The sequence below is a fragment of the Crotalus tigris genome, unplaced genomic scaffold (genome assembly GCF_016545835.1).
Source record: "Crotalus tigris isolate CLP2741 ecotype Arizona unplaced genomic scaffold, ASM1654583v1 scf7180000017764.6130737, whole genome shotgun sequence".
Classification (NCBI taxonomy): Eukaryota; Metazoa; Chordata; class Lepidosauria; order Squamata; family Viperidae; genus Crotalus; species Crotalus tigris.
This window is the reverse complement of record NW_024096618.1, coordinates 3,243,481-3,270,647: the sequence shown is the minus strand read 5'-3', so window position 1 is coordinate 3,270,647 and position 27,167 is coordinate 3,243,481. Positions and strand designations below refer to the sequence as shown.

The window sequence follows — 27,167 nt, the reverse complement described above, 5'->3', positions numbered from 1 at the left end:
TCACTTCATTCTTCTTAGTATTCCAAAAGCTGGACTGTTCTTTGTTGCACATTTATTGAGCCCACGTGATGTATTGAGCTATTGTGGGTGAAGAATCACTACTGTACAAATGTATTAGAAAACATATTTTATTTTCTGTTTCAAGAAAAAACAATCTCTTCCTTGTTTGGCTTTAATTTTTTTGCTAATTGTTACAACAAAAAAACCCTTCCAACAATAATACAGCTTTGAAGACAATTCCTCAGTGTATGTCATGTGCTAATACACAGCATAAAAATATATAAACTGATGTTTACAAGGACTCGAGAATGTCACTTTATTGTCAGTTAAAAGCACATGCGAGTGTCTTCTGTACAAAGATATGTTTATTTACTACAACCTTCCCTTAGCTTGCCAGTTTTGTCAGATGAGGTTTATGACATTTTTCTTTGCTTGATCTTTATGTGGTAGAGGATCTTTTCCACAGCTCTTTTCACATCTTTGTTTCTCAGGGTGTAGATAATTGGATTCAACACTGGAGTGATCACAGCATAGAGCAGTGAGACACCTTTTTCCATATCAAAAGTCTGATCAGAATGAGGGCAGAGATATGTGAAGATTACTGTTCCGTAGAAGATAGTAACTACCATGAGGTGACTGGAACAGGTAGAAAAGGCCTTATGCCTTCCTGACACAGAAGGGATATGGCAGATGGTTGAAACAATCAGCGCGTATGAAGTCAATGTCAGAAGGAAAGATATGAGAACAATCACTGCGGAGACCAGGAATACCATTGTGTCAGCCATAAAAGTATTTCCAGTCGAGAGCTTAATCAAGGGCCCCGTGTCACAGAAGAAGTGGTTGATCTGGTTGCTGCTGTTAAATGGCAACTGTGAAATGAAGGCTATGGGCAGGAAGGGAGTCAAAAATCCAATCAGCCAGGAACCCAAGGCAAGGCAGACACAAACATGGCTGTCCATGAGCACTGGATATTGCAATGGGTGACAGATGGCTAAATACCTATCATAGGCCATAGCAGCCAAGAGGAGGAACTCTGTGGAGCCAAAGAAAAAGAAGAAATACATCTGAGTGAGGCAGGTCCAGAAGGAGATGGCACAGGATGCCCTGAGGACATTTCTCAGCAACTGGGGAAGAGTAACTGAGGTATAACACATCTCAAGGAACGAGAAATGCCTCAGGAAAAAGTACATGGGGAATCGCAAGTTCATATCTATATGGGAGAGGACAATGATCAAGCCATTGCCAAGGAGTACGAAGAGATAGATGGAGAGGAGAATGACGAAGGAGAGTAACTGGAACTCCTGAAGCTCAGGAAAGCCAAGCAGCATGAATTTGGGGGCTGAGGTGCCATTCAGCATATTCTCGGTCCAGTCTGTACAGCCAGCATCAAAAGGAAGTGGAAGACATAGGAAAGAAACAAAATGTGTTTGAGAATAGAGATGCTGGTGGGGAAAGCATTTATTCTTCCAATAAACACATTCAAGGCATCCATTCACCCTTTTTCAACTTTGATTTGAACAAAGCCACCTGAATTAATTTGGTACAAATACACATTTCATACACAATATTATATACACATTAAAGTTGTTTGGAATTTCCCACTGCTTTGGTATGTTAGATAGCTCTAGCTTCCATTATGAAAGCATAGCTCCCTATATTCTGCACTGGGTTCCAAAAATAAGTTTGAATTGAAGTAGCAACAAGAACTATTCAGCAGGACTTCAAGACCAATTGGTTTATTAATCAGTGACCACTGATCCCATATAGACACTTACCACTCAGAGTAATAAACATAAGCAAACAAAATATCTTATAAATGCATATAAAATTAAAAATCATACATGCTATCAGACCCCCAAGCCCAGACCTCTCCTGGAATAGCTCTGTCTTGATTTTTTTCCCCCCAGAAAGCAGATAATGTTGGAGACAAATGAAGATCTAGGCACAATCAAAATAATTGGGTCAACTCTAATGAGAGATGTGATCCTGCAACTAATCCAAAAGTAGCAGAGGTATAAAAGTCTTTATAGATTAAAACCTATAAACTGTATGAATTTATATTAATCAGCTTCAAATCGAGATAAATGTCTTTCTGTGATGTAACATAAAACCATATTTAGAGATTTCAGATTCAGCAAATCCCATCGGTCATCACGTAATTTGAACAAACTCTTTCCTGTTCTAGACATTTGTTTTCAAGTAGCAAGTTTCTTCAGTTAGGAACTAGGCATGTAGACTAGACCTGCATTTTTGTTTATGCTATAATTCAGGAGCTATTTTATGGGGTTTTAAACCAATTCCATCATTCTGGGGAAAGATGATACTGTTCGAAAGAGTTGCAGAAAGAGACTACATTTGTGTCCATGCTTTCAGAAGCTTCTTTTTGGAACCATACCTGAAGCTGTGTACAGAGACCTAAAAGGGATTTCCATTTAGCTCAACAAAAGATGTTATCAAAAAAAACAAAATTCAGAAGATTTAAGCTTACCAATATCTAAAGTTTAATATTTGCTTAACTGTGTTTTCCAAAGTTACTTGGGAGGAGAAACTTGCAATTTACCATACCACATATTCAGTAGGATAGAAAAATAACATAATGTTCAGTTTACACTTGGAAATATTCCCAGGTAATTTTCCCGGCCACACATTTATGTATTTGGAATATTGCAATACTTCAACTCAATGTTGGTTGCTCAGCAACACAAGCAATAGGGATAGTGTACTCACAATTCTTTAGACCTTTCCATAGATATCTGATGCCCTTTTTGGGAAGAAAAAGCTGCATTAGACTTTTGGTCCAATTAGCATGCCTTACATTCTTTAACCATATCCATTTCAAAAATGTCTTTTTCAGAACAAATTCAATACATGCAGATTTTCTGCTTTCTTTATGTGCAGATATGGCTATGGTAACAATTGAATGCACAAATAATTTCACCAAACTTTATTCTGTTTTCCTGATAAATGAAATATAATAACCAAGATGCCTTGGATTCTGAAGTAAAGAACCATTAAAAATATCCAGCAGCAACAAATACAGTATTCTGCAAATGTGTTATCTATATTTTCCAAATGTAACACTCTTAATTATGTAATAATCATTATTTCCAGAAACTGAGGTTAGTTTTATCAGGGACCAAAAGTGGTTCACATAAGATATTGGAAAGCAAACTCTTGGTGCAGGACAGGGGTCTTCAAACTTGGCCCTTTTCTGACTTGTTGACTTCAACTCCTAGAATTCCTCAGCCAGCGTGCCTGGCTGAGGAATTCTGGGAGTTGGTCCACAAGTCATAAAAGGACCAAGTTTGAAGACCCCGGTGGATGAGGATATAGATCTGAGGGCAGATAAAGAAATATGTCAACTTTGTGGAATGAAAACTTCCACATCCTAGTTATTAGCATGTACAGTATACTCATTTGGTCCTCTGGGCCTTCATAGATTGCCCAAATCTTTTAATGTTTTCCTAAGCAGCCAAAAGAATACAAAAAAATAAATAAATAAAGTAGGGTTTTGCAATCATCTCACAACAATCCAAGAACAGAGAGATGAAAGGATACTCCTGTCACCTACCTTAATCAGAGTCAGTTTCCCACTTACTGACAGGGGTAAGTCTAATTACAGGAGATGTAATTAGAGCACAGAGTTTCTGGTCTATTACAGTAGCCTCAATCCAGACCAGAGAATAAAAGCTTTAGGCAACTGTCATACTTATCATCTGATAATCTTTAGGTTGTAGAGAAAAATTCCACTGACATCTTCCTTTAAATATTCTTCCCCACTTTACTACATTTGGATTTAACAACATAACATGTGCTGCAAACTATTCCTGTCAGTGATGCCCACCTTTCAAACCCACTCAAGGCGGCAATCACATAAGGTATGATCACAACCAAATTCTGCATGCATCAATCATGCTTCCACATCTCTTCAAAGGCAAACTAAGCACTGACAGAAAAGCTGCGAAGCTGCTGATATAACCAGCTGGGGACCTCAGAGGGTTGCAGGAACCTACCTCAATATAATAAACTCACATGGGCCAATTTCCCAGTTAACTTAATTGGAAAATCAGTCCAGCTGGGGAGCCAAAAGTTGTTTACAACTTCTTTCCCCAACCTGGTGCCCTTGGCCAGAAATTGCAGTATTGCTTCATTGCTCTAATAGGTGGCCTTCTGAGACATTGGCTTGCTTTTGCCTGGAAGGACATCCATGTCCTACAATGATGTGGGCAATTTACCTCTCATTCTTTTGTGGGGTCTGACATGTAGGTAGAAAGCAAAAAGCTACAGAGCCAATAGCTTCTGTATCTAATAGGCTTGAAATTATGACTGGTTAAAACTTTGATGTAACAATTTTATTACCTATCTTCTGTTGTTAGTAGAAGATTAGTATATGTGAGAGAGATTAGGAAATATTTGAATGAATCAAATATCTATTTGTACATTATTATGAATTTAGTTGATCTTTACTATATGAGTTGTGAAGTGGAGGCAAAAGAAAAGGCTAAACTTTAAATCTGACATTAGACCACCAGATTTTGGTGAAAATTTAAATAAGTTGTATGATTTTTTAAATATTTTAATTTATGGGATTGTTATGGATACCATATTACTGACACCATCTTTAAAATATTATAGGCACTTGAAACCATTTTTGCCCGAACATCTGAACAAGTTATGTAATTAATATAGACAGACATGTCAAACGTGCAATGTCACATGACATCGCGTGACATATCGGAGCTTTTTCCCCATTGCCAGCAATGGGGTGGGCGCGGTTTCCGCGTGACACATCCAGCCTGCGGGCCAGTAGTTTGACACCCCTAACATAGAGGATGGCTTAGGACACTGGGAAGATTTGTTAACAAAGCAACAATGAGATAAACGAGGCTTGAGCCCAAGCCAAAAAAGTGGTTTATAAAAATGCCTTAGACAGAGATGCACAGAGATGCTTCTATGTAGCTATTGTGTGTTTGATCAATCTGACTGCACAAAAAAGTTCTTAAGTTTTCTGCAGTGCTCTGCAATGAATATTCCATAAATGAATGAATATTATTCTTCTCTGTTGGTTGAGAATGAGTCTTCAGCAATATCTCCCACAGCTTTTAACTTTTAAGTCAGATGACAACCAAAATTGAGAAAGGCTGAAAGAAAACATAGGCATAAGCTGAGGATTTTGTACTACAGGTCGCTGTGATGAAATACTTCTTCAGGTGAGCTGCTTTCTCAGGGAGACAGATGGGGGCTTAGTAGCTGCACTGAGGATGGAAACGGATGGACAAGTTGTCCATCAGTTACAAGCAGCGTGAATAACGGACCGGGGCATTGGGAAATGTAATCCAAAATATCCAGAGATAGAAGTAGGAGATGAGAGAAGAGTGGCAATGATAGCTAAGCCAAAGAAGCTACACATTATTAAAGATCAACTGCAGAAAGGACTCGAGTGTAGTTTAGCCCAGAACAGAATAGGGCAGGTGGATCACATTTCCTGATTTCCACGAAGATCTAAACAGAAATTGTGATCTTTGCTAGAATCACCACTTAAAATTTGGGCAGATTCTATTTTGGGGTCATTCTGATTAAGAGTAGAAAATATAGTTCTGAAAATCTTAGGCTTACTTAAAATGGCATACAAACATAAAATTGCAGCAATCAACTACAAGAGTCAGTTCCCACATAGCCAGGGAACAACACAGGCTCAAAACACAGGGAAAAAACAGCTAGACAGAAGCCATCCCACCCACCCAAAAGAGGAGACTGAGTTGTCCATTGTGTTGGGCAAAAAGAAAAAACTATTAAGAGAATTTGAACTTTGTTTCTAACCTGCCTTGTTCTTAAATCAATGTAGTTGCTGGTTTGTTATGGTTTCTATTGTTTTCAATAATATTACTCTCTTTATTTCTGGGATTTTTTGTGAGTTGACAAATGTAGTTCATTCCTGCCTGATGCTCTTTCCAGCAATTGGCAGTTATCTTAGACAAGTCAAACACCACCCTGAAACAAATTGATAGGAACAAAAATATAGAAAGCCAACTAATCTCAGTTCATTGGCGAAGAGAAATAGAAGCTGGTGAAAGATGAACTGAAGGAACCTAATGGAATTTTGCAAATCTTGTAAGGCTTTGCAGAATGAAATTCTGTAGCAGGATATTCCCTAATGAGTACTTCCTATGCTATTGGTGTTAAGAAGAAAGATAGGTGGGGTGCCACAACTATGAGTAAGGCAGTGAAAGCATCAGCAGCCATTCAACTTATTAACTGCTCCAAATAAGGTCTGACAGACTCATGGTTTATCCCTTCCTTCCTCAGTCTGATTTCAGCCATAGATATTAGATAATAGAACAATTCCTCTCTTGGCTAACAGCTGCATGACAGCAGAATCATCCTTCAGAGCATATGCCTTTGCAAATCACCATGAGTGACACGCATCCCATTCCCACCTCTGTCACAATTGACAGAGATGAAATTCTGTACTGTTGAATTTGTCATTTAAAAAATAATTACAGATTTTGTTACTAGATTCATCATCAGGCAAAAAGTTCAGGGGAAGAGTATAAAGCAGAGACTTGGGGACTTCAACTCCCAGAATTTTCCAGCCAGCCATGACTTCAGTTTCTGGGAAGTGAAGCCCACAAGTCTTAAAGTTGCCATAGCTGGACACTCCTGGTTTATAAAGATATCTCAAAAGCCTGTCTCATTGCCAAGAAATATTTAAGAACAATGGAAATGGGGAAAAGTTATTCTATACAGGAGTTAAGACAAGATAAACTTTATTGTCATTTTTTTACTATGAGCACACTGGCCCACATTAAAAATGAAATTCTGTTATCTGCTCTCAAAAGAAAGTATATATCCAGCCATACACATACATAACACACATATACAAGTGCTATATAGATATACATATACACATGCACTCTCTCTCTAAACACACACACACACACACACACACACACACACATATTAATCACTGTCCATTTTGAATACATTGCAGAAAGAGGAAACTTGAGAGTTTGCAAAGTTGATGCTTTATGGAACAAAACTGTGACTGAATCTGGATGTTTTGCTTCAGATACCATGAAGCCACCTTCCAGAAGGTAACAAGGAAAACAAGTTGTGAAGAAGATATGTAGTGTCCCAGACAATCCTGCAGTCCTGGATAGAAGGGAGTGAACTGCCAATAATCTTTTCTGCCATCCTCACCACTCTCTGCACCGCCTTCCTGTCTAAAGCAGTAACGCTTCCAAACTAGACAGTAATGCAGTATGACATGATGCTCTTGATCTTCGCTCTGTAGAAAGTGGTAAGGACAGGGGAAAGAAGATGTACTTTTCTCATGTGATGCAAAAAATGCAGGTGCTGTTGTGTCCCACTTCATCAATGTCTCACTGTTGAGCAACCAAGCTAGTCTACTCATTAGCTGCACACCCAGAAACTTGATAACCACCTCCACAGGTAAATCATTAATACACAGAGGTGTGTGTCTTTTCTGAAATCAACAATGATCTCTTTGGTTTTTCCTACGTTGAAAAAGAGGTTGTTTTTGTTACACCAGTTCACCAAACCCTCTACTTCCTTTGCGATAAGCACCCTCATTGTTACCTGGAATATCTTTGTTTTATCTTTGTGATCATTGCCTTGCTCACAGAACAGCCCATCCTCTAGCCTAGTCTCCTAGTGCTATCTCTTCACACACACATCCTCCCTTTTTGCTGGCTGCCTAAAAGACCCATCACAAAAAATATATTACAGATAGGCATTCCTTCACTACTAAATAAAATCTACTTAAAAATATAATACAGCTAGTCTTTGATTTATGACCACAGTTGAGCCCAAAATTTATTTTGTTAAGCAAGACAGTTGTTACATGAGTTTTGCCCCATTTTGCAACATATTTGGTAACATGGTTATTAAGTGAATCGGGCTTCCCCAATGACTTTGCTTATCAAAAGGTTGCAAAAGGTGATCACATGACCTTGGGAAACTGCAACCGTCATAAATACATGCCAGTTGCCAAGCATCTGAATTTTGATCATCTGACCATGGAGATGTTACAACAGTCATAAGTGGGGAAAACGGTCGTAAATCACATTTTTCTGCGCCAATATAACTTTGAATAGTCACTGCATGAGTGGTTGTAAGTCAAAACTACCTGTACTCTAAGTTTTAATGAAGGGAAGCTACTAGGGAGAGGACGCACAACACTATTCCTACAACCGCAGGAAAACCAGCTAGAAGTTTTCTGTAAGTGTTCTGAAACTAAGTGTTAGAGAATTTTAATTTCTCTATTGGTGAAAAAATAAATCAGAAGCTCTCACAGTTGACTGCATTTAGCTGATTCAAAATAACTTCTTTATATCCATATCAAAATATTTACAATACCATCCATTCTTCTTTACAGCAACATAGCTCAATTGAAGACTTCTTACAGAGAGATACAGAGACAAACCTGAGACTGGAAATCCAGCTCCCAACTCAATACCTTTTTGCACAGTAGCACTTTCTTCACATTGGCTGACTGAGTTACCACATGACTCTTCCTGCTCATGAATATTCCAACACTAAGACATTATTAAATTATCTAGATTAGATTCTCTCCTTAGGTGGTGAAATTGACTATAGGATGGCCAAAGTGCCCTGGCATTATATGAGGGAGCCCACCCAAGTCTACTTACCAAAGCAATGGTTGAGCAGGTTAGGATGATTCCTTTTAAAAAAATTCTTGATCAGATATACCTGAATGAACAATGGGGCAACCCAACAAAATATGTAAGCTATCAAATATGACAGCAGCTGGGAAAAGGGAGATAGATTACCAAAGCACAGGACATTTCTAGCCTCTCTTCTTTCATCTCCAGATATGGACTTGCACTTAGTTTTTAATTAGTAGTGGAAATACTTCCCTTCCTCAAGAATTATTATAGCCTCAGTTGTATTCCATCATTATTTTGTTTTTTAGCCAAACAATAAGATGCTAACAATTATATGTCATATAAAACAAGCAATTCTACTAACAAAGATGGATGGATGGATGGATGGATGGATGGATGGATGGATGGATGGATGGATCTGATATCAAGAACCTGAGAACTTCTGTTCTTTGTTCTGGTGGGCTGATCCATGCTTCTTGCTTGCTCCATTGTCTGGATGCACATGTTGGCAAGGTGGGAACATATATTATTATCTTCCGCTTGCCCCTGGGCTACTGGAAGATGGCTCCACCTGAGGTTTCTGGTCCTGCATCAGAAGTAATACTCTCCTTCTCCTCAATGCCAGCTGGGCACTCCAGTCCCCTGGATGCCTGTCATTCAGCCTTACACAATTGCCTCCATACCAGTTAGTTGCTGTGGAACTCTCAACTCCTCATCCCCATCCCTGCTGTTTGCTTCAATAATCATTATATGGTGAACTGCTAGATAAAAACTTTTTTTTCAAGGTCAGTAGTGGAATGATGAAATTTTGTTTTTGTTTTTTTAAAAGAGGATCAAACAGGTAAGAGTTCTGTTAAGTTTTCCCCTCTCGCCCCAAAGTAAAAACACACCTGCCATTTTTTATTCTGGTTTTTTTTTTTACTAGTCTTCAACAGTCCTGCTCACAGAAAGGAAAACAATTGGCACTCACTTTTTTGGCAAAGGTGAAAGGGCACATAAAGCAGGGAAACCCACTAATTCATAGACTAACTCCTGGCCCTCTCGGAGGTAGAACGGAAGAAGGTCTAGACATCTGGAAAGGGGTCTCTCAAATCACTGCCATTTCTTGGCCAGTCTAAGAGTAAGATATAGACAGCTGGACCTGAAGGCTGCAGTATGGAAAAAACCCTAATGGTTAGCGTCTTGCATAATGTTGAGAGTGCATAGTCTGTTTCTTGTCCTTTTTTGCTATTTCGCTTCACTTTGTTACTTTCCTTCAATTTTGCTTTAGGCTGTTTCACCTTTAGTTTTCTCTCTCACTTGTCTTTTTTTTACTCAACACCAACAAATTTTGCAGCCTCAAACTCATGTTTTAATTAATTCATTCCAAACTCCCCCCATTTTTCACAGTTTCACCAAAATTCTAGGAGCATTTACTGTATTACCGTTCAGGAAAGATAAATGGCTCTGCTGGGTTTTTAAAATGTTCTGCTTCTTGCATGTTCACCATTCACAAATAATGGTAAAATGTGAAAGCCTTGTTAGCATGTTCCTTGATCGCCAGGGCAAGCAATCATCATCTTTCTTGCCCTGGAGAAAAAGAAATATTCCATAATGCCCTTTCCATATTCTCCCTCCTACTTTACATCATTATCAGAACAGCAATAAACAGGGGAACATTTAGTAAAAACAAAACAAAATCTCCCTTGGAGTTTTAAGGCTGAGTCCCAAGAAAACTGAAGGAAGACTCTGGAGAAATGCAAAAATATGCCTTCCTCATCACCCTTCTCTTCAAATCATCACAACAAAGATAAAAAGAAAGGTATTATTCAAAATGTTATATTTTTCTACAGACTTACAAGTAAAACAAAAAGATTTTACTTACATCATTTTACATAGATCATTATTTCGGTAGAAAACTCAAAATAATTCAGTTCTATAAAAATTCTCAATAAATCAGTACTGCTATGGACCCAGCTTTTATTAACTTCAGAAAAATACTGTAAAGAATGTGAATGTGTATAAATATGCAGAAGTTTGCAATGTTCATAGCAATGTGTGTGTGTGCGTGTGTGTGTGTGTACATACACATACATTCACACTCACACAGAGTGATTTGCATTTTGCAAGATCCTCCTCAAAGATTTACAAAAACATAGGGATCATATTGATACAGCCGTGGTTTAAAGTAGTCAGATATCTCAGAGATGCCAATATTTATCAGAGATAGGTTCTTTTGGCAGGAAGTCATTGATAGATTCTTGATCCCCATAAAATTCTTAAAAATATGCTCCCTAAAGTTGAGCTTGGCTCCTAATGAGGTTTTCAACACATTCGTGCAGGTGGTTTGGCTGATGGAGAAGTGATGATGTAGAAGTGATTTGCTATCGCCTTTTCCAAAACCGTTTTTGATTTCTCAGTCTAGCCCAGGGGTGTCAAACTGCCAGCCCGCCACGGGCCGGATGCGTCATGGCAAAACCGCACCCACCCCATTGCTGGCAATGGAAAAAAAGTTGTGATACATCATGACACGTCACATGACTTGCAAGTTTGACACCGCTGGTCTAGCCTATCACCCTGAAATTGTCTGATGGTTTCCCACTAACCAGGTCTGGCCCTCTTAATTTCTGAGATCAACCAAGGACAACCTGAGACTGCAATAGAATTTTGTACATGGAACACAGTCAGATCTGTGCTTCCATTTAAGATTTAGTTTCAGCATGAAACTACCTTCTTAATACAAAAATCTACAGGCAGCGTAGATGATGACACAGTCTTTGGCAGAAAAGATGAATGTTATTTAAAACTGTAGATATGCATGGCTTTTCCCCAAAAGATACAACGCTGCCAGATGGGGCTTAGGAATTGGTTTGGTTGAATACCATAAAAAGATAGGAAAAGTGGGGGGGGGATTCATACAACTGAAACTCAGGAACAGCTGTATCAATAACACATGGGGAGGAAATGTGGACTAAGCCAGTTTACGTTGTCACTCATGGACTATATTCATGTGAGAGGGGCAGTTAGTCAGAATTACCCTTGGTGTATAAACTCAGTTTGAATTATCAGTTCAAAAGATCATCATTTTTTTTATCTGATGCCAAGCCATAAATTCCCGTTGAGCCTACCCATTCTATTAAAATTATTTTGAAAGAGAACTGCATATGGTAACTCTTAAGATCTTGGGTGCCTTGATTTCTGAGGAACCCCTTAGAGTCAAAGGTGCTCTACAAAAGAGTGAAATGCTTGTTAAAAACAATCTGTCCAAAAAAGTATTCCAGTTTTATTCTGAAATGTCAAATTGTGTCAGAACACTGCATGGATTTCTGAGTTGGAGAATGCAGTCAATATAGCTCACTGGCTTGCAAGATAACCTCTAAATTAGAAATCCTAGCTTGCAATAAAAAAAAAAGTACTGTATGCTTACGGTAAAAGGAAATGTTGGTTACACTTGTGCCAAACCAGCCAAATGGGTCAAAATGGATTAAAAGAATCATTTCAAGAGAAATGTCTATGGAGATTCTCAGTCATCCAGGTCATGGTTGTCCCAAAGATGCTTTTTCAAGAGGCAACTGGACTTTCTTGTTTTTCTTTGAAGACGTTTCACTTTTCATCCAAGAAGCTTCTTCAGCTCTGACTGTATGATGGGGGAATGGAAGGATTTATATTCCTTGCAGACAGCTGGTCATTTGTGTTCTTTCAGAGAGTCATTGGGGTCATTTGGAGGTTTATCTGTGTCCTCAGGGTCACCTGAATAGTGCAAATGGACGTGGAGCCTTCTTGGCTGCAGGATGTTTTCTGCCCTCTGTCTTTTACCTTGTTGAAGACAGGCGCAGGCTGTTGGGGATGAGTCTGTGTGGTCTGAATCTCCAACTGAAGCACAAATGGTTCCTGTAGTCTGCAGTGTTTTTTGGAAATCCGTTCATTCTCCCACACCCATTCGAAAGGTGTTCATCCCAAAGTGCATTTCAAGAGAAAAATATGATTTCACATGCTTCTTTGATGTTACCACTGCACAAGACTAAAAATGTCCACATATATATATATATATATATATATATATATATATATATATATATATATATATATATATATATATATATATATTTCTTGCCAATAGTAAATTCAGTTGGAAAGTCACACGGTAATTCTGCCAAAAGTAGTTAATTTAGACTTAATTTCCTCACAAACTGTTTCCCTAGTGTGATGGGATATTAATTTTATTCAATCAAAATATAAGCTTGAGTTTTATTCAAGAGCATTTGCAAAAGTTCAGTTTCAGAAAACAGAGGCAGAACCTTAGAAAGAATATACAAAATAAGATAAGAGGGGCTTTTTTTGTAAAAGCATTCTGTTTTTCAAGGATTGTCTTAAGCCAGATGTAGCAAGAGCTGTTTCATAAAGGATGAATGAAAAAGGAATGAAATGTCAAAAGGATAAGTCATGTGCAAACAGGTTTATCTTTTGGGGAAGGGATGGGGGCAGGAAAAGCATTATTTGTACATTGCTAGATAATGCAAAGTAAATTCCAATAAAATTTAGTAGAATCAAGCTATAGTAATTGATGAAGCCAATAATGTACCACATTTAGAGAACAATCTCCTAAATGTAAGAACAGCCATAAGATGGGTGTATAACATTATTTCCAAAGAAAATTACTGGGGGCCGGGATATGATCGGACTCGCGGTATGACTGTATTATCTTATTGTTTTATGATTGTTTTAACTCTGTACGCCGCCCTGAGTCCTTTGGGATTGGGCGGCATATAAATAAAATTAAATACAAATACAAAAGATGAAAAACTGATCAGGAAGGGATTTTTGAAACAAAATTATCTTTACTGCGTTTCATACTTAACACAGAAACTGAACAATGTGAAATAATTCTTTCATAAAGATTGCATTAAATTATGGCATAGGATGTTTGGCTACAGAAATAGTTCAAAAAATGAATTTAATTATCCACATGAGCTTGTAATTAAATACAATTTGAGCTGCCTAAATGCCTGTCTAAAGAAAAACAGTGAAAAAACCCAATAGAATTAATATGTAAAGATTTGTGTGGGCCTTTTAAAATAAAATCTTCCAAAAGACAAATCTATTCCTCTAAAATTGCTGATGACACTTCAAAGTGTTTTTTACACACTTTGTAAAAACTGAAGTACTGAAAAAATTCACAAGTATAAAACATGCATAGAAGAAAACCTAAGGTTTTACACACTTAATAGTGGAGCAAATATAAGGGAAAGGGAACAACAGGGAATTTAAGAACAGGGAATCAGGCGGAAAAAAAAAACAGAACAGAACATTTTGTCCGAGAACAATACTGCTGGAATCCAAGCTTCTGTGTTTGGAACAAGACTGCTTGACAGGTGAGGAGAACTACAGATCAAGACATGTCTGTGAAAGCAAAGGCAAGATTAATCCTAGATATATTACTTCATAAATGCAACAGAGTTACGGGGGAATTAATGTAGATGCCATGGTTCCAACAGATGAAACTCTTCAAAGAACTTTGAGACATGCTGCTAACATAGGATGTTTTTGCATTGACAGCAGACACAAAGCAAGCACCTCTTATTCCAGGTATCATAGGTGGTGATAAAGCCATTTTAGCCTGCTATGTTTATACCAGGCATGAACAAGAGCCCCCAAACCCCCAAATATCAGGGCCTGCAGTCACACATAATTACACAGTGATTATGAACCTCTGTTCCAGGCACAAGAGGTTCAATCTGGTGTTCTTCAGGTGTTTTGAATGTTGACTCTTTAAGCTCCAGCTGAGGGATTGATGGAGTTGACGTTTAAATACCTGGGCAGGAAATGAGTTGCTGAACCTTACCACTAAGAGGAGCTTACACCATCACTGGATAGAGACAATACATATTTGTTTTTATTTACTTACTGATTGATTTAAAAGATGCTAAGGCCAGAGGTGTGTAAGTGATAGTCTACAAGTAATTGGTGACTACAGTATATTGAATGTGGCTGGTGCAAGTGGTGAAGAACTGGGGGAAATTGGGAGGGGGATGTCCCCCCAGGACTGGAAACTAGTGCCGAGGATATTTGGGCTGTGTACCTCAACACCATCAAAGTGATCTTTAGATGATCGTGGAAGAATATGCAGCTGGTAGCTGGTGTTCTACTTTGTCAGACTGTACTGGAATCCACCCAGCTGCCTTAAGAGGGTTGAGTTGTTTCACTGACTGCTGTGACACAGCAATGTGCTGTTTTGGACTTGGTGGTGTGGCTGGGGAGCAGGGAAGGAGGTTGCTAGTGTTTAGGGACTGAGCAATATTTCAGATCAGGAGGCAGCTGCAGGATCTTTGATGGCTGCAGGTTTCCCAGCTGATGGTGAGCCAGACATGCTCAACCTTGGTGTTACTGAAGTTACAGATACCCAAAGATCATTGCCCAGCTTGAATCCTGGATATGCTCTAGGATTTGTCACACTGAGGCCACCTTGCACCTCCTGCTGCCTATAAGATCAGGTAGGATTTAGAAGGTGGGAATTGTGTGAATTGCTGGCCTGGGAGACAGGACTGTTTTGGACCTAGGTTTGCTGGTTTAGAACTGACCCAGAGAACTGGACTAATTCTTTGGCAATTTGACTGTGCAACTAATGTATGTGATGGGGCTCTCAGAAATGGGAGGTGGTCAATAGGGCCCAGAAGAGATTGTGACATCAGGAAAGAGGGAAATGGGGGGGGGGAATGGAGGGCCCATTCTTGGGCAAGAGTCCTATTGTTCCCTAGTGTCTCCACATTCCAACTCTATCCAGTTTATCAGGTCTTCCGAAGCTCAGGTTTTGCGTGGCAGCTGCTGAGCATCAGCTCAACCTGTTTTAAGGCCTCTCTCACCCAGGATTTAATAATAGATGAGAGGGCTGACCCAATGTACAGGTAGTTCTTGAATTGTGACCACAATTGAGCCCAACGTTTCTATTGTTAAGCAAGACCGTGATGAATTTTGCCCCATTTTACAATCTTTCTTGCTACAGTTGATAAATGAATCACTGCAGTTGTTAAGTTAGTAACATAGTGAAGTGATTCTGGCTTCCCCATTGATTTTGCTTGTTAGACCGTTGCAAAAGGTGATCATGACCCCAGGACACTGCAACTGCCATGAGTCAGTTGCCAAGCATCTGAATGTTGATCACGTGCCCATGGGCATGCTGCAACAGTTGTGTGAAAAGGTCATGTTACTTTTTCCACTGCTCTTGTAACTTCAAACGGTCCCTAAATGAACTATTGTTCATATTATGATGTACATTGAACTGTATATTGTTAAGATCAGCATGGGCACAAGGAGGAGCCTCTCTTCTTGGAAGCGTGGCTGTCTGGATTTCTGATGCAGCCTCACCAAAATCCATGGGCAGGGGTGGTGGAGTAGCTATAGTAATTCAGGATTTTCTAGGGTTTTCAAAGGTCTTGCTTGGAAGACAACTGGCTGTGACTTCATTTGTAAGGTTGTTTCACTTATCAGTCTTCCTGCTGGCAAATTCCTTGCTTTGACTAGGTGATAGCAATAAGCACTTAAGACTTATATACCACTTCATGATGCTTTACAGCCCTCTCTAAGCAGTTTACAGAGTCAGCATATTGTCCCCAACAATCTGGGTCCTCATTTTACTGACCTCGGAAGGGTGGAAGGCTGAGCCAGCCTTGAGCCAGTGAGAATCGAACTGTGGGCAGTCAGAATGAGCCTGCAATGCTGCATTCTAACCACTGCCCCACCACAGTTTTTCAGTAAAGAGTTTTGTCCTGGAATACCCCAGCCTTATGATATTGTGGGTTAAAGCTCAAGGAAGAGGCTCTGAGGCATGGATGGATGGAGGCCTACCAGGCCCTTCAGAATCTTCCAGCTCCTCCTCAGACAAGACAGAAATGTTGCAAACTAACATGAGTGTCCAGGCCAATGCAAAAAGTCTCTGCACTTCACCAACATAGATTGCCTGGTGAGTTAAGTGGGAAGCCAATCAAGTTGTGCAGCAGCTGGGTAAGAGAAGCTACAGTTGTAGATTCTCAGCAAAAATGGATTTCAATTGTGGTCTGGCCTTTTACTTATTTGCTGCACACATCTTGTTCCTAGCTCTTGATACCTGCATGAACTTGTGTTTCTGACCTGGCTCTTTTTGGCATACATCCCATATACTGCAAGTCTGACCCTACTTCCTTTTGGCAAAGCATTAAAAGCAGTGTTCTTCAATCTCAGCAACTTTTCAGGTTGACAATGCTGGCTGGGGAATGCTGGGAGTTGAAGTCCACACATCTTGAAGTTCCAATATCTCAGGGGCTGCCACAAAGAGGGAGTCAAGCTATTCTCCAAAGCACCTGAAGGCAGGACAAGAAGCAACCAATGGAAGGAGAGAAGCAAACTAGAACTAAGGAAAAACTTCCTGACAGAACAATTAACCAGTGGAACAACCTGCCTCCAGAAGCAGTGAATGCTCCAACACTGGCAGTTTTTAAGAAGAGACTGGACAGCCATTTGTCCAAAATCGCGTAGTTTCCTGCCTGAGCAGGGGATTGGACTAGATGACCTCCAAGGTCCTTTCCAATTACTACTACCTCCTCCTCCCCCTCCTCATTATTATCTTAAAAGCTGTCAAGCTTGAGAAACTCTTAAAAAAATCAGGCAATGGGCCAGGGTCCAATGAAGTTCTTTTTATGTTTTTTTTGTATTTACTGGAGCTAGATTCTAGGCCTCAAACAGAAATTATATTTGTACTTATTTCTGTTGTTCGTTGTGATTTATTGTGGTTCTCTAATCTTATGCTAGCCATTTGGTGTCACAAGTGCAAGTTTGGTGGTTTTATTAATTATAATTAATTAGAATAAATAAAGCACTGAAAGTCTAAAGACTAATGAAACCTATTAGAAAAAGTTACCCTTGAGGTACGATGGACAGTCTATAAATTCTAGAAATAAATACTTGGAAATCTCTTTGCAATTGTCTACTCAATCCAAAATGAAACAATTCCGTAAAAGAACCTTGGAGAAAACATTGCAGAGCCACAATTGCCATTGCACAAATATTCTTCTTAGCTTTAATAGATGCATACTTGGCCAAGATAACTTAGCTGTAAAAGAACAGGCGTGGCTTTGTGCTGGAGACCCAACCTATTGCTATATTTGGAGCCAGAAAGGAAGTTCTTCCTCTGCTTATCAGTTAGGCTGTTGACTAAGACATTCTCCACCTTTTGCTCACCGTGAAAAATCTGGTTTGTTGACTCAGATTTTTCTGTTGCACAAGAGCACTGAATCAAATGGGGAGGGGTGTAGGGCAATTCCTCCTCCCCCCCCTTTTTCTGGAATCCTGGGGATAGGCTGAGACTACAGCTCCAAGAACTGACAGCCACCCATCTTTTAAAGCACCAAAACAGCAAAGGCTGCTGCAAGAAGTGAACAATTCAGAGCATCACTGGAGAGCAAATCAGAGTTAAAACAATCCAAATTTTTTATTATTCTGCCAGCCAAGTCACTTTGGCTCTTTTCTATATCAAAAACACCACGCTCATACTGTGCCACGCACCACATTGACCCATTTCAGTTTGTGGTGACTTAGATGTTTGGGATCATGTTTTGATTTGAATGCCACCTTGAGAGGTAACCTGGTAATCATTACCTTGACGGGGCTTTCGCCTTCATGATCCTTTGTACTTCTTCCTGGGCATCTACTCTTTCAGCAATGCCTGCTTATTCTTCCATAATAACCTTTCCTTGAAATTTTCCAATGAAGCAGCATCCATATCTTGAGGAAGCAGACAAGGCGTTGTCTTACCTGAACGCCTTTTCTCAGCACGGAAATGGAGAATTAACAGTTCTCATTGTCAAAGAATTCTTCTTCAAATTTGGATTTCTCTGTAAAGCTTTCACCTGTAGGTTCTTGCCCTAGCTAGCCTATCCTTAGGCATTATGGAGACCTAGCCTTTTTGTCTGTAGGTTAAACATATTCAGGCCTTTTAATTGTTCATAGGATTTAGCCCCCAAGCCATTTGTACTGCTCTTCCCTACTTTTTCTCCAAGTTCTCAGTGTCCTCATGGTGACCAGAACTGGGCACACTACCACAGATGCAGTCTGACTGGTACAGCAGAGCAGAACTGTTGTTTCTTCTTATCTCAACACCATATCTCTACAAATGCAGACCAACCTGCTCTTTTGGCAGCTGCAGCACACTGACTTAATCAGAATTCAATTAAAAGTTAAACACCTGCAATGAACACAGCATATAACAATTGATAACATGATGCCATGTCACAATGAAAACTAAAATTCAGTGACAACTTTGGAAGGGGTTGCACGTAGGCTCTGACCTCACGCCATCTGATTAATGTCCTTATTTCTAAGTCAGTAAAGAATAAACATCCACCCTTTTTCCACTGCATCCCCCACATTACACCCATCACATGTAATATGAAGCTTAAAAGAGCGAAGCAAGAGCCAGTTAGCCACACCTGTCAAGTTGGAATCCTTAAGCTGATGTTTGAAAAGAGCTTTTCTTGGCACCTCCTTAGAAGACTAGATGACACATCTAGCCTCATGCTGAAACTGGGCTACTAACACCTCTTGCACTATTCAGATCTTGAAGGTAAATACCCTTGTGCCCCTGTAGAAAAACTACCAACTCAAAAAAAAAAACATATCTGTTAGTTCACTAAATTTTCTTCTATTTCACTGGTGTCCCAGGACAGAAAAAGCAGATTCCCAAAGGTATTAATTCCTGCTCTAAAATACGAGGCAGCTTGACCAATGAATTGGAATTATGGTTATCTAGGAATTGGAATTATGGTTATCTAGAACACCAAGGTTACCAGGTGTACACTAGCCTGGACTATTCACATACCTACAGATGCATACAAACAGCCAATGAATAACAATGCTGCTTGTTTGTACAAGAGATCTGTAAATGATGGGTGACAGATGCCGTGCTTTCTTTCTCAGATCCTGAAATCAGTATTTGCATTCCATTTTCCTTGCTGCTTCTAAAGAATTAAGGTTCATTTCCATCATAAAAAAAACCTTTTGTATCAGTGGTCTCAGGAGGTTAACTCAAACTGGAGGCACCAGTACCATTTCTACTTGTCTGTGATATCTGAAGTGGAAGGGTGTAGGATGTTGTAGCACAGGAGGACCAATCAGTAAGGGAGGGTTAAATCTTTGCATCTTTCTACAAGTCAACTTCAGGATGACCTGCCTTTTGAAAATGTGTTTCCTTTTTCTGCTTTTTCTGCCAAGATGATTCAATCTTCCAAAATGCAGATTTTTACGACAGAAACAGAGATACATTCTGCAAAGAGTAATGTTATGTTAGCACCACCCATTCCTGTTTATGATCCCACTCTCTTTGCATGAGCAAAAGCAGGTGAGGCCATTTAAGAACTGGGTCAAATCCTCATTTAGCAGTGCTTATTTTAGAATAGGGATACACACACACACACACACACACACACACACACACACACACACACACACACTAGAGGCAGGAGGAATTAATCCCTCCTGAAGTAAGCAAAAAATTTTTTAGGGTGCACGGATTGGTCATCACGAAAGACAGCAAGAGACAAACTTGGTTAAGATTTGGATTAGTCAATTCCATTTTAACAAATACACACTTTAAAACTTTATTTATATAAAAATCATTTCAATTTAAAAGCATTGCAGAATGAATAAGGACTCAAAAAGAACAGCAGGATGTCCCCTTCCCCAGGGGTGCAGAGGAAAAGCAAAACCGAGAGTCAATGAGTGATTAGTTTCTTCTACAGCACTGAATTGGTCATTGGGGAAGGGTAAGTTTTGGTTCATCTGGATTAAAAAAGGAAATAGAGTTTTACATTAGAAAAGTTGCGCAACCCCTCAGAGGGCCTTGATTTATATCTTTAATCCCCCCCCCCCAAAAAAAAGGGTAAGAAAAACTGGACTGGGACAAAGCAGAGGCAGTAAAACTTTTCTACTGTAGACCTTCCCTCTTGTGCAATGGGGAGGTGGAGAGAAGCCAAGAGTAACTGAGTTCCTTCCAGTTGTTGGATGGAGGCAGAGCTGTGGGGGGTGAGAGAGGCTGTAGTCCTCTTCAACACTAAAAGGGCAACTGGCACCAATATGGTGCCCAGAGTAATTCATGATTGCCCATTTTACTGCTACTTTGCAGATTAAAGGCAGAGATCTGTACGCAGACCCTAAATTCCTTATTCCCTGAAGAAGCAACCCACTAAGGTGCACATTGTGATCCTCACCTAAGAGTCCTTTCTCTCCTTCCTCTCTTTAGCAGTGACAGATTAGTTCCTTGTCTCCCCCACATAGTTGCCTCTATCATCCTTCCCCAATCTTGTGTCTACATCCAGGGCAACAGCAGGACTCCGATTTCAATGCAAGGAAGGGAGAGAAGGGGGGGAGAGGGAAAGGAAGGGAGGGAGGGGGAGGGAGGGAGGGGGAGGGAGGGAGGGGGGGGAGAGAGAGAGAGAGCGCAGGAGGGAACTCTGTGCCAAAATCTCTATGGTCTAGGGATTGGCCCTCTGCACCTGAAATTAGCCAAAAGCACCAAGCTATTTCACAGTAAGAAAGAAAAGGCACATGTAAATAGTGACCGATCATAGTTTCATTCCCTTGCCTGCATGGGAGGATATGGGCAATATTTACAAATGGCCTTCTATCCCTCATACTTCCTGCATCACCAAGCTTTCTCTCTCATCAGCTCTCTCTGCAATTTGTGGCCCACTCTGGGCACTCGCCACTTAAGTCAGCGACCCAAAACCCGATGCATCACACTGCCCTCTCCACTGAGAGGCAAAATGGACACTTCTAGGTATGAAGACTATGCCCCTTCCACCAACTGTCATTTAACATGCTCCATCCTCTTTCCCTCCCTTAAAGCACTAAGCCCTAAGCATCTCTTCTCCCACAAATAAATAGCTTCCTAAACTCTGAGTTGATCCATCTCAGAAAGGCCATCAAGAAGCAGCTAAGAGACAGGAGAAGGAGAAAAAAAGAGAGAGAAATCTATTATTTGTCCTCAGCCTATGAGGATAAAGAAGGTACTCGTCTCAAAGAGGCGCATCCTGAAGGGCAGATGACCCAAATGCAATCATGCACAAGCTGATCCCTTTTGTCATCTTGCCCCCACCACCACCAACTCCCCCCAACTAGGAATGTTCCAGTATTCCCAGCATCCTTTGTTGCAAACATGAGTGACACACAAAAATATATTCTATAGGCTAAGAGAAGATGGAGATGGCTTCTCTCTCTGCTTTTTGGAAGAGAGCCAACATCTCCTTAATAAAAACAAGTTCCAGTATGATTGAGTTTGGCTGACATCCATTTGCTCCGATTGTTTCCATCAGCTTCTGTAGATTGCATCATAAATGTGTATTTTTAAGTATCTGCCTTTGTTGTGTAATGAGATCCATCAAGAGTATTTGGTCTTTAGGATTTTTTTTTTTTTGAAGAATAAAAAACAAAAATATGATGTCCAGGAGTTCAAATTCTACAGGGAGATGTGAGACCCTGTGGGCTCAGGGACCTGCTCATTTGGCTACATAGCCCCAAGGTTTAAAAAAAAGCTCAGTCCATTTCATCATAAAAGTTATATAAAATATGTTATGAACCCAAAACTGAGAAGGCAGATGGTAGCCTCTCTAGATCTTCTGCTGTGGAAAAACACAAACAAGTTAACATTAGCTATAATGAAAAACAGCAAAGGGCAGCTTTATCCACGGCAATCTAACTCCATAGAATCAATCCAAACCTCAGTAATTTAAGTATTGCTCATCCTCAACAGCAAATACGAATGCCTTTTGTGTCAAAGAAATACACAAGATTTGACCCTAGGAAAGTATGATTGGGAAAAATAAAGATTCAGCACCCCCCCCTTTAAAAAAAAACCCACAGAAGTAGAGGGCTATTATCAGAAAGCAAAGACATACCATAGGAGGATAAAGCAACTGGTCAATTTCCTCAAGGGATTCGTGCCTTTCCTCCTGCTGTAGACATACGTATGGTTAGTAAGAGCAGCACACTGGGTTCCAAGTGGGAGAAGGAGAGGGAGAAAGGGAGAGACAAAAAGCCTAACTAAAAATCCACTCAGAAAAAGTAGAGGTCAAGTGGAGAGAGAGGAGTCAACAGGGTTGGTTAGTCATTCAAATGTTAACATAAAAATGTTAACATAAAAATGTTAACATCACTTTAAAAGGAGGAAGGGGAAGAAATGGTTAATACTTGCATTTTTCTCAAGACATTATCTTCTTAAAAATATTGTCTGTTCAAAGTTTGCTCAAAAGTAATTTCATAAAATTCTTTTTCTACCATCACAGAAATGCGGTAATTTCTGCTCTTTCCTAGCTTCCTCTCTGCAGAGCTAATTTCTCCAAATAACTGGCCTCCAACTGTGTCACACTGTAACTCTTATAAGCCATAGTGCCAGGAAAATATGGGAGTGCAAATCAAAATATAAGGAGGCCATCAATCTGGGCAAGGATGTCCCACTGACCCAAGAAGGTTCTCTAAAGATCTCCATCAACTGAAATCCCAGTATTTACCACCAGCGGTGCTCCCTTCATAGGTTCCATATCTTCCCCAGACCGGTCCAATGTCCTGTTATGGTCCCGTTCATTCAACGTAGAGTAGTCTGAAATCAAAAGAGATATTGACGGGAGGGAAATTCTCTGGTGAAGCTGGCAAAGATAATGGCTTCCTTCCTCCTCCACAATCACATTATTGCTTACCAAACAAGCAGCAAACAGGGCTCATCTTTTATTTCCCTGCCACACACTAATCCTAACCCTTTGCACTCTTCCCCTTCTTGTCACCAATAATGCTACCTGCAAGCCAAGCCCTATGGAATTGCCAAGCAGAAACTACTCAACATGGAATACAAATAATTTGTATGAATTATATTTAATTTTAATGACAATTCAGGGGAAAGGAAAACTTTCCTTATTCTGACCCTTTCTATCTCTTTTCCAAGGCAACCTCTGGCACATTGCTCAAAGTTCAAGGAATTCTGGGAGTTGAAGTCCACGAGTCATAAAAGAGCCAAGGCTGCCTACCCCTGATCTAACTGAAGCATTTACATCTCTACAATGAAACGGATCGGTGACATTCTGGTAAGCAGGCATGCAGAAGGAGACATGGGAGCTTGGCACTTTTCTGAAGCTGCAAAGGATGAATGGGTTTATCCAATAAAAGCTGCTTTAGGTTGGTAAAAAAAAACAATTTCTTCTATAAGATTGAAACTTACATACCTGGTCCCAAATTTCCCATTTGGATCTCTTCCCGAGAGGATTTCTTGTCTAAACCGAAAATGAAATCAGAACAGTTAGGGTACCGAAATTCTCCTGAACTACAAATGTAGGGTTTCTTAAAAATATTGTAAGTAGTGTATTTAAAAGATTAAGTAGAAACAGTGCAAGATTTTAGAATCAACTTCTACACTGATCTGAAAAGGGACATAGATAATACCATAATATTAGAGCTGGGACTTAGATGGCTATGATTCCCACTCTTTTATTGGTTAAATAGTTTTAGTAATACTTGAATACAACTTAAGTTCTTATTTTTATCCATGTTACAAACTTTTAGATGAACCTTTCTATTTAGCGTATGGCATAACATACATAGACTAGCAACATATACTAACATTTCATCTAGATTATTAGAACACAATATAATATAAATGTCAAAAGGATCTATGTTTAAATACCAATGTCTAGACCATCTAACCGCAGCATTGTTTATATTAAAAAAAATCAGATACTGGACTGGTATACGCCCTCAGCTTACAGCTGGTCACGAGGTGATCTTCAGTTTGACGTGGGATCTCACAGTCACACTGAGGGGAGGATGCTATGCCCCATTTATAACAGAGAGTCCTGGCACATGCCATGTGAGATGCAAATCCTATTCAGGCTTGTCTATTGCTGATGTGGGAGTTCAAACCCTGGCACCCTTTTTGTGGAGTCAATTTATATGTCTTCCTATGACTGGGCGTCCAGTGACCCATTTGGTTTTCCATTGGGAATTGATGTTAAAGTTGTTGGGCAGATGCTGTGCAAATGCCAGTGACTGATAAATGAGGAAGGTCGACATGTATCGGTAGGAGTGGCTTGTTCATAATTTTTCTGTATTCCCTCATTTACCCTTAAAGTAAATTGTGGTTTCTCCAACAGGCTGCATATAATTTTCTATAATCCCATTTTCAAAGTAAAAATGCCCAACTACAATTAGAGAGCAGTGTATTTTGATAATGAGTCTCAGTTTTTTCTTTTCTGTCCTGTTTGCAATATAAACCTCTGTTCTGTTTGCTATATAAACTATCTTGCTTCTTTTTTTTTTTTTAAAGTATCATTCCATAGATACATAATTTGCTTTTTGACCAATGAAGTATTTCAACTCCTGGTACTACAATTTAGTATACAATTTAAAAACATTAATCAAGTATACAATTTAAAAACATTAATCAAGAAACTATAACACCCCAGAAGAATGGCGGAAAATTAAGCTTATCTAAAAGAGGAGGTCTAAAGGAATTTCCCTCACATTTTAAAATATTAAAACTTAAATAATAAATGCATGTTATAAGAACCCACATACAACACTCACACATAAACCATTCCTGTTCTCTTTAAGATCCGAAATTATCTGTTGTAGTCTGATAGATTGCAGATCAGACAAGGGGCTCAGATGATTGGATTACAGAGCACTGACAACTGCCTAATAATAATAATAATAATAATAATAATAATAATAATAATAATAATAATAATAATAATAATAAGAAGAAGAAGAAGAAGAAGAAGAGAAGAAGAAGAAGAAGAAGAAGAAGAAGAAGAAGAAGAAGAAGAAGAAGAAGAAGAAGAAGAAGAGGAGGAGGAGGAGGAGGAGGAGGAGGAGAAGAAGCAGAAGAAGAAGCAGAAGAAGAAGCAGAAGAAGAAGAAGAAGAAGAAGAAGAAGAAGAAGAAGAAGAAGAAGAAGAAGAAGAAGAAGAAGAAGAAGAAGAAGTTGGAAGGGACCTTGGAGGTCATCTAGTCCGACCCCCTGCTCAGACAGGAAACCCTATACCATTTCAAACAAATGGCTGTCCAGTCTCTTCTTAAAAACTTCAAATGTTGGAGCATTCACAGCTTCTGGAGGCAGGTTGTTCCACTGATTAATTGTTCTAACTGTCAGGAAGTTTCTCCTTAGTTCTAGGTTGCTTCTCTCCTTGGTTAGTTTCCATCCCTTGCTTCTTGTCCTGCCTTCAGGTGCCTTGGAGAATAGCTTGACTCCCTCTTCTTTGTGGCAGCCCCTGAGATATTGGAACACTGCTATTATGTGTTCCCCCTCCCCCCCGGTCCTTCTCTTCATTAAACTAGACATACCCAATTCCAGCAGCCTTTCCTTATATGCTTTAGCCTCCAGTCCCCTAATCATCTTTGTTGCTCTTCTCTGTACTCTTTCTAGAGCAGTGTTTCTCAACCTTGACAATTTTAAGGCATGTGGACTTCAACTCCCAGGGGTAGGCAACCTTGGCTCTTTTATGACTCGTGGACTTCAACTTCCAGAATTCCTGAGCCAGCCATGCTGAGGGGAAAGGGAGAGGTTTCCATGCTGGCTCAGGAATTCTGGGAGTTGAAGTCCACGAGTCATAAAAGAGCCAAGGTTGCCTACACCTGCATTATAGGAATAATGCTTTAGAAAAAGCAGCTGCACCCCAGTTTGTTTTGATAGCGTAACACAGGCTGTGGCTCAAGAAATCTTAGGTCAGTGTCTGATTCCCTTACCCCTGGAGAGACTTTGATCTGATTAAGTGCAGTGCCACCAATTAATGCACATTTAAACTGAACTAAAAATGGAGCGTGACACATGTTATTTGTTTCCACTGCATGGAAGCCTCCAAGAACATCCAAACCTGGACTTCTTTTTTTCCACACATAAATACCTGCGAGAATACCACAGCTGAAGCAGAACATCTAGATTCAGTCACAGTTTTGTTCCATACAGTATTAACCTTGTGAACTCTCAAGCTTCCTCTTTCCGCTATGTGTTCAAGATGGATAGTGATTAATATTTATATGTTTTTATATGTAAGGGTGTAAGTATATACGTATGTTGTATATAGCATGTTTATATGTGTGTTTATGTAGCTTGTTGATATGTGTGTTATGTATATGTATACTTTTGAGAGCAGGCAACAGAATTTCATTTTTAATGTGCACCAAGGTGCCACAGTAAAAAATGACAATAAAGGTTATCTTATCTTATTTCAGTATTTACCTTTTTGATTTTTATCAATGAGGGGCAAGGTGCTGTCATCAAAGGAGTTGCCACCCTGGCTTCTAGAGGTGTTATTCAAATTTACCTGTGGAAAAATAGTGGAAATGTTCAATACATTTATCATGTCATGAAAAACTGTTGTTTTATTCTATCTTTGGCATGATCTGGTGCCAACCAGCTCTTGGAGACATTATGATTCTGTATGCTTGTGTGTGCACATATATATACCCAGAATATTCTCTGAAGCAGGGCTGTCCAATCTTGGTAACTTTGTGGACTTCCCCATTCTGAGAG

General features: G+C 39.6%; 2 protein-coding genes across 21 annotated transcripts in view; both read right to left on the bottom strand.

Annotated features, from left to right (window-relative positions):
• Positions 1-246: 246 nt before the first annotated feature.
• LOC120307037 (olfactory receptor 11L1-like) lies at positions 247-4,128 on the bottom strand. Of its 2 annotated transcripts, XM_039341251.1 has the most exons (3): positions 3,572-4,128; positions 2,728-2,761; positions 247-1,372 (listed from the first exon to the last, which is right to left on the bottom strand). In XM_039341251.1, the coding sequence occupies exon 3, from the start codon at positions 1,356-1,358 to the stop codon at positions 414-416; it is 945 nt and encodes a 314-aa protein (XP_039197185.1). In that variant the 5' UTR covers positions 1,359-1,372; positions 2,728-2,761; positions 3,572-4,128; the 3' UTR covers positions 247-413. The 2 variants fall into 2 exon arrangements, with proteins under 2 accessions (XP_039197185.1, XP_039197187.1); XM_039341253.1 differs by lacking the exon at positions 2,728-2,761 and having other exon boundaries at positions 3,845-4,128.
• A 17,897-nt stretch (positions 4,129-22,025) lies between these two features.
• CTNND1 (catenin delta 1) overlaps positions 22,026-27,167 on the bottom strand; it is a 68,787-nt gene continuing 63,645 nt past the window's right edge. For 13 of the 19 annotated variants that reach the window (XM_039341230.1, XM_039341228.1, XM_039341226.1 and 10 more), the window contains 5 exons: positions 26,874-26,958; positions 23,864-23,911; positions 23,159-23,247; positions 22,547-22,638; positions 22,026-22,270 (listed from right to left, as the gene is read on the bottom strand). In XM_039341230.1, the coding sequence (XP_039197164.1) occupies positions 22,207-22,270; positions 22,547-22,638; positions 23,159-23,247; positions 23,864-23,911; positions 26,874-26,958 (378 nt within the window). In that variant the 3' untranslated portion in view covers positions 22,026-22,206. The remainder of the gene's footprint in view (positions 22,271-22,546; positions 22,639-23,158; positions 23,248-23,863; positions 23,912-26,873; positions 26,959-27,167) is intronic. The other 6 variants (XM_039341237.1, XM_039341245.1, XM_039341235.1 and 3 more) reach the window with 5 other exon arrangements.

Excerpts from the sequence above, each read along its gene's own strand:
- LOC120307037 (XM_039341251.1), bottom strand. The coding sequence starts at position 1,358 with ATGCTGAATGGCACCTCAGCCCCCAAATTCATGCTGCTTGGCTTTCCT.